The following is an 11,480-nucleotide window of genomic DNA, read 5'->3' on the forward strand; positions in this document are numbered from 1 at the left end:
AGCTCTCGTGATGGTGATCATATGGCCAACTTCCAATTGAGTAATCTCCGTCTCAGGAAGCCTCGACGTTAGTGTCGATCGATGGGTAGTAGGCAATGTTGGTTGACGCCGAGTATTCTGTCTCGTACTCAACTCCACAGTGGCATGCTACAATGATTCCTGGATCATTGATTCTTCTGGAGGCCGTCTGTGGCTTATTGACTGGAATAGGGTTGTAGTGGAAATGAGTATATATGAGCGTTAAGAACAACCGGTTGGTTTGCAAGTTGCACACTGATCCCACTGTTGACAAGAAGGCTCTCCCAAGTAATAGAGAAGAGTTCCAGTTCAGGTTGATGTCCAAGATATGGAAATCTACTGGAACTAGGGCATTACCAATTTGCACCTCTAGGTCTCTAACAATTCCTCCTGAGTTTCTTTGAAAACAATCCACAAAAGTGAACAATTCCTTGGAAGGCTCCACCTGCAGACCCAGATGGTCTGCCATAATCCTAGGTAGGATACCGAGTGATGCTCTTGTGTCGCACAAGGCATGTGGGAATTCAATACCCTTCACCGTGCATGGTACTGCAAATTGCCCAGGATCACTCTTCTTCTTTAATGTAACCCTCATCCTCATCTGTTCTCTAGCTTCACAGAACATTCTCCTAATGTCTTCTTCTGTCTCTCTGGTTTCTCTGAAGAACATCCACAATTTGTGGGTAAAATAAGCCTCATCGAATGGCTTATCAAGAGGAATCCTGAAGACTCTTTTTCAGAAACTTTCATTTTCCTTTTCATTCTTTAGGGTCCTTCTCGTAGGAACCCTATCAACTTCCATAGATCTACTCCATCATCTGAAGGTGTCCTGACGGCCTCAGGTGGGTTTTCTGAAGGTTTGGGTTTGGGCGTGAGTGCATTAAGACGTGCAACATCTATCTTTGGCTTATACACTCGGTATGTAATAGGTGCTCGTCGATCGATGGACGCTGGCTGTTGTCAATCAATAGCGGTCTTCTGATGTCGATCGATGATGGGCTCAGAATGTCGATCGTTTTTTACGTAGACAGGGCTGGGCAAACGTGGGTGTTTTGCTGCGAACTCCTTGTGAGTCATGATCCTCATGGCATTGCAAGATGCGGTTGACTCCGTAGGTGTTGTCGATCGATGTCCAGGAGAGGATGTCGATCGGTTTTGGGTGACTTCTGTCGACCGATGTTCGTGGCTTGGCGTCGATCGACACCAATGTGATCTGCTGAAACTCATCAGACTCTCTAGTTCGAAATCTCCTTCTTGTAGCTTCTCTTCTTTCACCACTTGCCTAAAATCATCCCCAATGATGGCATTCACGTGGTGCTTCATCACATCATCTGCTACCCTATAGTCAAGGCTCCCTGCCTCTTAACAACTTCTCATGTCGGAACAACCAGCATCTCCAGCTTCTTCACATGAGTGCTCAAAATCTCAAACTTTGTGTTCAAGTTGATGTAGACAGAATCAATCTTCCCATTGAAGTCCACTGTCATGCGCTGCTGTCCCTCGAGAACTCTATCAAGCATCTCCTCAATCTTGTTCTCTTGAGTTGGCGGTGGTGGCTTCTGGTAGTAAGAGCTTCCATAACCCATGTTGTTGTTGTAGTTGTTGTTGTAGGGTTTCTGGTGCTGCGAGCTCTGGCTGAAATTGCCCATATTTCCATAGGAGTTTCTGTTTCCACCCTGGTTTCCAGAACCTTGGAATCCAGTTCCACTGATGAAGTTCACATCTGCTTCCTCTGCTCTACCCTTGGTGTCTACAGCCTCTGCATCTTCAACCAAGCAGACCTGCTTCCTGAGAAGCTTGTGAACACTGTCCAGCTTTGCCTTCACTTCATCAATCTGATCATTCCCAAGGATGGTGGCAAATCTCTTCCTCTCAAAGTCAGTGTTCTTGGTGCTGCTGCTAGATGCTAGGTTTTCAATGACCTTCACTGCCTCCTCAGGATTCCTGGTGTTGAAGTTCCCATTGTTGGAAGCATCAAGAGCCATCAGGTACTGCACCGCAATGCCTCTATAGAAAGTATTGAGCAGTTGTACTTCATTGAATCCATGGTGTGGCCAGTCTCTCGGGTAAGACTTAAATCTGATCCATGAGCTTCTAAATGATCCTGCAGGCTGCTGAGTGAATGTAGCAATCTTGCTCCTCAAGTCTTCAGCACGTGCTTCATCAAAGAAGTTGCATAAGAATGCATTCTTGATGTCGCTCCAGGATGTGAGAGATCCTGGTGGTAACTGCTTAAGCCAATGCGAAGCATCTTCAGGAAGTGAGTACTTGGAGAGCTTGCATAGGAGGTAGTCTTCACAGACTCCCTTGACTTTAATAGCAGATATGAGATCCTCGAACCTCTCCAGATTGTCCATAGGATGCTCGTGAGATAACCCATAGTAGGGTGTTTGTCCCACGAATGTGTAGTACTGCGGCTTCAACTCGAAATCCCTCTGAATAGTTGGAGGTCGAATGGCTGATCTGTTGGTGTAGAACTGATCAGGACGGTTGTAGTCAGCCAATGTTCTGGGTCGAGCGGCCTCATCTACAGGTGGAGAGCTCCTGTATCATCAGTATCAGGCTCAGCGATTGCAGCCCCTGAGCGTCTATCCTCTGACTTGTTGCATTACGCAGATGACCTTCATGGTCATACAGGTCTCCTCTCTCACCACGTACAAGAATCAAAGTCGCAACCATGTCTCGCAGCTCAGTATCGATCGATGTCCGGATTGAAGTATCGATCGATGTCGGATGGAGGATGTCGGTCGACGGTGGTGAGCGAGTATCGGTAGACGGGACTAGTGCTTGGGTCGATGGTGGTTGACGAGAATCGAGGGACGAAAGAGTGTTGTTGTCGATCAATAAGGAGCGTGCTTCTTTGCGGATTGAATGCTCCAAAATTGCAGGATCTGGTGAGAATAGCATTTGAGTTTCCTTGTTGCTTCTGGTACTGCTGGACATGTACCTGAAAATCCAAGAAAAAAAAATTATGTCTGAAACTTAACAAAATTAAATCTAATAGGCGATCAAAGCTCCCCGGCAACGGCACCAAATTTGATATCACTCAAATTACCCTAAAGAGTGAATTTACTCTCTCAAATAAGAGGTTCAATTGTAGTACTTAGGGATTGAATCCACAAGGAGCTAGGGAACCTAATAAATCTAATGGGATTTGTTAAGCTGGATGGTTTAATGATTAAAATGTAAATTTGCAATTTTGTTGAACAAGTAATTGCTCGATTGATTGGTTGAGGTTTTGGTGGTTAAAAGGAAATAGCTAAACTTAAGGTTTTTATTCAGGAAACTTGAAATTATAATCCTACAGATGCCTAATCAGTTGCATGCATGATAATGTAGAGCTCAACTACTAAGCAACAAGTCAATCAGCTCTCGCGTTTTTGGACTTGTCTATTAACTAGATCTAATGACCTAAACAAGTGTGTTCGATCAATAGCAAGTGTCAATGGATTATCCTATAGGGATATCTGATGTTTGGACTGGACCTTGTGTATCTAGGGAGAACCATAAGTATTTTGTTACATTCATAGATAAAAATCAAAATATACTTGGCTCACCTTGATTCAAACTAAAGATAGCGTTTTAGAAGCTTTTATTAACTTTCAAAACTATATATCTAACCATTTCAATTCCAAGATCAAAATTCTCAGGTCTGATAATGGGGAAGAATATACCAGCAATGCCTTCAAACACCACTTAGCAAAACATGGGATAATCCATCAAACAAGCTGTCCATACACACCTCAACAAAATGGAGTTGCTGAAGGAAGAATCGACATCTTATGGAGGTTGCAAGAACCATGATGTTCCACCCCAATGTCCATTAAAGATTTTGGGGAGATGTTGTGGTATAAGCATGCTATCTGATCAATAGAATCCTCACCAAAGTTCTCCAAGATGCCTCTTCCTTTCAGGTACTAAACAAAATCAAACCTTCAATTGATCACTTGTGTGTGTTTGGGTGTGTTTGTTATGTATTGACACCAGGAGAAATGAGAAACAAGCTAGAAGTCAAGATTGTCAAGGGCATGTTTATTGGATACTCCCACACGCAGAAAGGTTATAAGTGCTACATTCCTGATTCAAGAAGAGTTATGGTCTCAAGGGATGTCAAATTTGTGGAATCTAAGGGGTACTATGAGGAAAAGAGTTGGGAAAACCTTCAACACCTCTCACAAGGACCTTCAGATAGGGCAAACAACTTGAGAATCTTTCTGGAGATTCTTGGCATCAGTCAGCCTCAGAGTAGTGAGGTGCCAAGGACTTCTACCTCACCACCACCTGCTGGAAACGATGAAGAAGCATCACCAGTTGTTGAAACAACTCATCCTGATCCTGAGGGGGGCAATGAACCTGAATCACAGCTGCAAGAAGGATATGATTCAGCAAGCACACATGATCAAGATGGAGATGAATCTGATCAGTCTAGTTAAGATTAGTTTAATGGAGATCAAAGACAGGAAGAGACAGTGGTAGAAGGGCAACAGATTCAACCATTGAGAAGGAGTACAAGAGTGAAGAAACCATCCAAGTGGGTCGACACCAGAATGTACTTCGACAGCAATGCAGTGGCTCACCCTATCCAAGCAACCTGTTCTTTGGCAACTTATCCTCAAGAGCATGTAGCCTTCATCAGCAATCTGGATCAAGAGTATGTTTCAAAGATATATGAAGAAGCCATGAAGCATGAAGAGTGGAGAGAGTCAGTTGGAGATGAAGTTGGTGCCATGATCAAGAATGATACTTGGTATGAAACTGAGCTTCCTAAAGGAAAAAAAGCTGTTACAAGCCGCCTGCTCTTCACCATCAAATATTTTGCCAATGGAAAACCAGAAAGGAAGAAGACAAGGCTGGTTGCAAGAGGATACACTCAAGTCTATGGAGAAGACTATCTGGATACCTTTGCTCTAGTAGCTAAACTCCACACCATAAGGATTCTTCTCTCCTTGGCAGTGAACCTGGAATGGGATCTTTGGCAGATGGATGTAAAGAATGCTTTTCTTCAATAAGAGCTAGAGGATGAGGTTTACATGAGGCCACCTCCGGGTATGGAAGGTATGGTCAAGGCAGGGAATGTCCTAAGATTGAAGAAAACAATCTATGGATTAAAACAGCTACCAAGAGCTTTGTATCACAAACTGAGTACAACTCTCAATGGAAGAGGGTTTGTAAAATCAGAAGCTGATCATACTCTCTTCACTCTCACAAGCAAGCAAGGAATTGTGGTGATATTGATCTATGTGGATGATATTATTATCACAGGAAGTGACAAGAAAAGTATCATCTCTACTAAAGCTTTGGGGGAGCTAAAGTACTTTCTAGGGATATAAATATGCCGCTCTAAAGAGGGGCTTTTCTTATCTCAAAGAAAGTACGCACTTGGTCTTTTAAATGAGGCAGGGGAGCTTGGAGCAAAAGTAGCTAAAACACCACTTGAAGAAGGCTACAAAGTCTTGCGTGAGGGAGAGTTTGAAGACAAACCATTTGGAGACTTCAAGCTCTATAGGAGGATGGTTGGGAAGCTTATCTATCTCACCATTACAAGACCAAACATCTGTTTTGCTATAAACCAAGTCAGCCAGCATATGCAAGCACCAAAGGTTCATCATTGGAATATGGAGGAAAGGATCATGAGATACCTAAGGGAGGCTCCGGGTCAAGGTGTTTGGATGGGTTGCAACAAGAGCACAGAGATTGTGGGATATTGTGATGCAGATTGGGCTGGTGATAGAGTGGATATGAGGTCTACTACAGGTTATTGCACCTTCATCGGAGGCAATCTAGTTACGTGGAAAAGCAAGAAGCAAAAGGTGGTATCATGTTCAACTGCTGAGGCAGAATATAGAGCAATGAGGAAACTGACAATTGAGCTCATTTGGATCAGAAACTTGCTAAGAGACTTGGGCATAGAGACATCAACACCAATTACCATGCACTGTGATAACCAGGCGGTCATTCATATAGCTTTAAACTCAGTGTTTCATGAAAGGACAAAGCACATTGAAGTGGAGTGTCACAAGGTGAGATAAGTTGTGGAGCAGAAGATCATTCTACCTTGCTACACTAGAAGTGAAGACCAGCTAGCTGATATCTTCACCAAAGGAGCAAGTACTAAAGTCTGTGAGTTCATTCATCCGAGATTGGGACTCATAGAAATGGCTAGATCATGATCCCCTTAAGCCATGAAACATCTACTCTTTTTCCTTTGTGTGTTTTTGTCCCATTGGATTTTTCACCAAAAGGTTTTAATGAAAGATGTCTTCATGGGTTCCAAGCTTAACCATACCTTATGGTAAAGCTTGAGGGGGAGTATTGACATGAAGAACTACTAGAGTAAGAAGTCTTTATCTAGCAAGGCTTGCCAAAAGAAATTAAGCAAGACCTGCTAGAATGAACAGTATCCGCGGAGCTATAGTAAAAGCAGACTGATATTATATTTTAGCTTCCCTAGTAAGCCAAGGGTGTTTGGCTATTAGAGTAAGCATATTCTATTTTGTTTATGTCTCTTGATAACCCATTGTAATGACATTTTTCAGATCTAAGGAAATAAGAAATCCTTCCTTACTCTTTCTCTCTCTCTTGTTCTTCACTCTGTTCTTCAATTTCTTACACCATTCATAGTTTGGAAGCATGAGATCCGCCACAGTTAGGTGTTCGAACTCCATCGGCGCCGGTCCCATTGGTCTTTCTTGGGCCTCGCAGCTGAGCCACGGCTTATCCCAAATTGTTATGATGTCTCCATTACCCACTTCACAGCCTGCGTTTTCCATAATCAAGTCACATCCTATGAACGTGCGAGATCACACTCTTTGCTGATACTGTCATGAAGTCCTCAGAATTACAGTATTTCCCCAGAAGGATGCGGCTCAGTAACTTGTCTGGATTGTTTATGATTCTCCAGCTTAGCTTGGCTAGAATGAATTGACAGAGTCAATTATGTCAAATGTCAAATATAATCATTCATTAATAATGAATTGATAGATTCAATTATGTCAAATGTCATTGCCTAATAATATTTGTTTGTTCTTCAAAAGTTTTTCAAACAATTCAAAACCATTTTAATTTGTTAATCTTATATAGAAAACACTGATTTCCATTATTAAATTTTATTAATCAGTGGATTTGGTTAACCATTTAACTTCATGTTGAATATGTCAAATTCGGGGTTTCTGGCTATACTGATAAATTGATAATCCCCATTCAAAAAAAAAATTAATATGTAACCAGATTAGGTTCGGTTTTTTCAGATTCAACTTAGATTGGATTTCGCCTTATATCCAAAGTTATTCAAAAGAAAAAAACACTAAAATGTATACTATTAGAAACTAATCAACCAAAATCTAGTATAAAAACTACTTGAACTTCTTCAAAATGCTCGAAAGTATAAATTATTTCAAATTAGGTAAGCAAAGATTACTAGTTATGATGTAGCTAACATCAAGTTATTATCGGATATTAGTTCAAATTTTGATTCGGATCAGATATTTAAGCCTCATTCGAATATTTCTCGGGAAGAGCTAGAGCCATCTATCTATATTATTAAAACTGAAGTACACATTGAGATTGTTTGGAAATTTGAATAGTAGTATTAATGAAATTTGTTTGGAAATATGGATAGCTTTGAAATATGGATAGCAGTTTAAAAAAAAAAAAAATTTGTTTGGAAACATGAATAGTAATATAAAAAAATATAATAGTGTTTGGAAACATGGATAGCAGTATATTAAGAAAAAAAAGTAATGAGCTTATGTTAGTAATAAAAATTGGAAGTCCATTATATTATGATAAACTATCTATTTGAGTCAACTTTAAAATATACGTAAATTAACTAATCTAACTACCTAAAAGCATTTTTTTCTAAAATAATCATAAAATAAAATTTAAACTTTATATACATATTTCAAATCAAAATAATAATTTAAATTTTATTTATATCAAAAATTGATTTTAAATATACATATAGTCAAAATTTTATTTTTACTAAAATATTTTCCAATAACTATTATTAAAATAATGTTTTCAATATATATAAGAAAAATACAAGAAAAAATCCAATTTCATATACCAACTTAAATTATGGTTTTTATATTTCACATTAAATTTTAAAAATATTATATATTATTATTTATATGATGATACATATAAAATATTATTAATTACATGATTAGTTATATGATAGTACATATAAAATACGATTAATTATACGATATATATATATATATGATATGTAACAGGGGAACAAAGTGAAAAAAGCTCTTGCCCCCTCAACGGCGACAGTACGGAAACTCTGTACGGCTCCGGCATGCCGACTTCTTTCCGCCTGATTCGAACAGATCCGGGATGCCTCTGAGCCACTGATTCGTCCTACCCATTCCTCGCCACCAGCTTCTGAAGAACTTGAAAGAGATCTGATAATGTCTGCTCAAAAAGACCTCGACAGCTCTCTCCTCTTCATATTTGAGTTTCTTGTTTGAGCAGTAGATCTTTCACTCACCAAGCTTCCAATCTAAGTAATGGCTCAGTTTGTCTACCTCTACTTGATACTCTGACAGTTTTCTCCTTATCTAAGTCCAAGCTCCTAGAAAGGAAGACTTGGTGGCTGCTGTTTCTTTGACCTCTCTCTTTGGTTTTCTTGGATACAATTTCGGTAGATACCTGTTTCTTCACCTCCATTCTCGAACTTCTCTTCAACAGCGATGGCCTCATCTCTTGTCTCACATCTCCACGGCAGCTCATCGCAGACACAAGAAGAAGATGATGATGACCTAGTCATCTTGCCTAATGTCGACAACTCAGAGTTGATTGCTCAGTTCAAACTCAGTCTCGTAGGGAGAATTTTCAAACACAGAACGCCGCAGCGTTGAGGATCTCATATCTCTACTTCCAAGGCCTAGTATATGGGATGTGGAAGGAAGAGTAAGAGGCCTGGATCTAGGAAACCATCGGTTCCAATTTGATTTTGATACATAGGCTGACCTGGTTAAAGTCTCGAGCAAGCGGCCTTGCCACTTCAACAAATGGGCTTTATCCTTAGAACGTTGGATCCCTCATATCAGTGATACTTTCCCCAACACCATGACCTTCTGGATCAGTGTCATTGGTATTCCAAGGCACTTCTGGATGGATCCTATCTTTGAATCCCTGGGAAGAAGGCTAGGGACAGTGGGGCCAATTGAAGCTAGAGCTACCAAAGTCCAAGTCGAAATAAACATGGACCTTCCTCTGAAGTTTGCTCTACGTGCCCAACTACCGTCAGGTGAGATTGTGCCGGTTAAGCTTGTCTACTCTAACCTCCATCGCTACTGCAGGCATTGTCGTCGTATCTCCCATGAGCTCGAGTCTTGCCCCCTACTCACTGAAGCTGAGAGAAAAGAGAAAAGTTTAAACTTAGAGGAAGACAGGGACCCTGCATACTCTAATAAATTCGAAGCTCAAAAAACAGGAGATACCTCTAAGCGCTCGCAACCTCAAGCCTCCAAGGATAGGCGCAGTGGGGAGGACACTCACAGGGACACCCGGGATAGCGTTTGGAAACGCATTGACTCCCGGTATGATCCACGAGTTGATCCTCGCCCTAAAACCCGCTTTGACCATCGGTATGAGAAGACGCACAGTGATCGAAAAGGGATCCTCCGAATAGAGATTCATACAATAAACGAAGATATGATGAATCTTTTCTAATAAGTAAACAAAGAGAGGCTTCTCGAAGAGATAAAGACAAAGAAAGGGACAGGAATGCTTCACCTAACCGAAAGGAAGCTCGTGACCTGTCTAAGGAGACAGTTTGTAGCCCAAAAATTGTTGCTGCAGCTGTTCCACAGATCGCAGAGCCAAACCCCTCAGCCGTCCCAGCAAGACAAAATACGGTTTCTCCAGAGCATACCAGAGAGAGACCTTTCAGGCTTAATCTCCAATCGCGAGCCTCTACAGACCTGAAACTCAAAGGAAAAATCTCAGAAATTGATGAGGCTTCAGATGAAGTAAGTTCTGCTAGGAAAAGTTTAACTTTTGAAGCTCCTTCAGACACACCTTCTGTCAATCTCCCTCCAGCGCCGACCCTTGTTTTACCTAAAGACAATACAAAAAGCTGTTATGAAATGACTTTAGAAGAGGAAGGAACTATGGTTGAAGATGCAGCAATCCCACAAGTTCCATCTATGATCCCTAATAATCTTGAGAGAGTTGGTTTACCTCTTAATGAGAGAATTCTTGAAGAAGAAGACTGGTTAGAAGATGGTAATGATTTTGGAGATGCAGATGGCAATGATTTTGGGGAGGAAGATATCGATTTGATGGAGGAGGATGACCTACTTGGTGAAGATTTATAGACTGAAGAAGAGAATCGATTGAGAACGGACGATCCTGGAATCAAAAGCCCCATCACTGTAGTTTCAAATAATGATGTTGAATCCCGCTTGGGTAAGGCGATTAATCCTGATGCTGATACAAATAGAAGGAGTCCGAGGAAGGAGTCTGGCTCTCCGTCGACTCGCGTCTCAGCTTCGTCGGGGGAGAAGAAGAAAAGATCGATGCGTCCCCCTTCGCCGATTGGAGTTACTTTGAGACAGCGTAATCACATTGCTGGGCTTGGATCTCCAAAGTCTTTTCGATCAGGCCTTGGGACAAATGTTTCTAAACCAGGCAATTTAGGCCCATCTCCCACAGTGGATCAAAAGAAAGCTCGAGTGACAGCATCACCCAAAGACAACAACTTTAAAGTGGCTGGTGGAAGGCCACCGAGAGTCCCGTGATGAATATTATTGCTTGGAATTGTCAAGGAGCTGGAGCTTCTTTGACAAAAGAACACCTTCAAGAACTTTATCACTGTTTTTTACCTAGATTTTTATTTTTATCGGAGACAAAAAACAATTGATCCCTTTTGCAAGATGTGCAAGTTTCTTTTGGTTATGATCGCGTCTATACCGTCGATCCTTGTGGTCGTAGTGGAGGATTAGATCTTTTTTACATGGATGATCCACTTGTTTCTATTTTGTATGCAGACGAACACATGATTGATATTGAATCTACTCTTGAAGGACACCCTATCTATATGACTTTTGTGTATGGTGATCCGGTTATAAGAAATCGTGATTTAGTTTGGGAGCGACTAACACGAATGAGTTTAAACCGGAGCTTCGCTTGGTTTATGATTGGTGACTTCAATGAAATTACGGGTAATCATGAAAAGAGAGGAGGAAGGAGGAGACCGGAAAATTCTTTCCTCCCATTTTGTACCATGTTGGAGAACTGTGGGATGCTAGCTTTTCCATATAAAGGAAACTCATTTTCGTGGGTGGGAAAAAGACGCTCGGAAAAGGTGAAATGCAAACTAGACAGAGCAGTTGCAAACGAAGAGTAGCACTCGCTCTTTCCAGCTTCTAATGTAGAATTTTTACGACTTTGGGGATCAGATCATAGACCATTATTAGCGCGTATACAATCCATTTACAGAAGATCGAGGA

General features: G+C 41.1%; 1 protein-coding gene across 1 annotated transcript; it reads left to right on the forward strand.

Annotated features, from left to right (window-relative positions):
• The first annotated feature begins 8,714 nt into the window (after positions 1-8,714).
• LOC125590363 lies at positions 8,715-10,769 on the forward strand. Its single transcript, XM_048763915.1, has 4 exons — positions 8,715-8,843; positions 8,989-9,614; positions 9,713-10,332; positions 10,408-10,769. Exons 1-4 carry the CDS (start codon positions 8,715-8,717, stop codon positions 10,767-10,769), a joined length of 1,737 nt encoding a protein of 578 aa, XP_048619872.1.
• Positions 10,770-11,480: the final 711 nt, after the last annotated feature.

Source organism: Brassica napus, chromosome C7, assembly GCF_020379485.1.
Source record: "Brassica napus cultivar Da-Ae chromosome C7, Da-Ae, whole genome shotgun sequence".
Taxonomy (NCBI): domain Eukaryota; kingdom Viridiplantae; phylum Streptophyta; class Magnoliopsida; order Brassicales; family Brassicaceae; genus Brassica; species Brassica napus.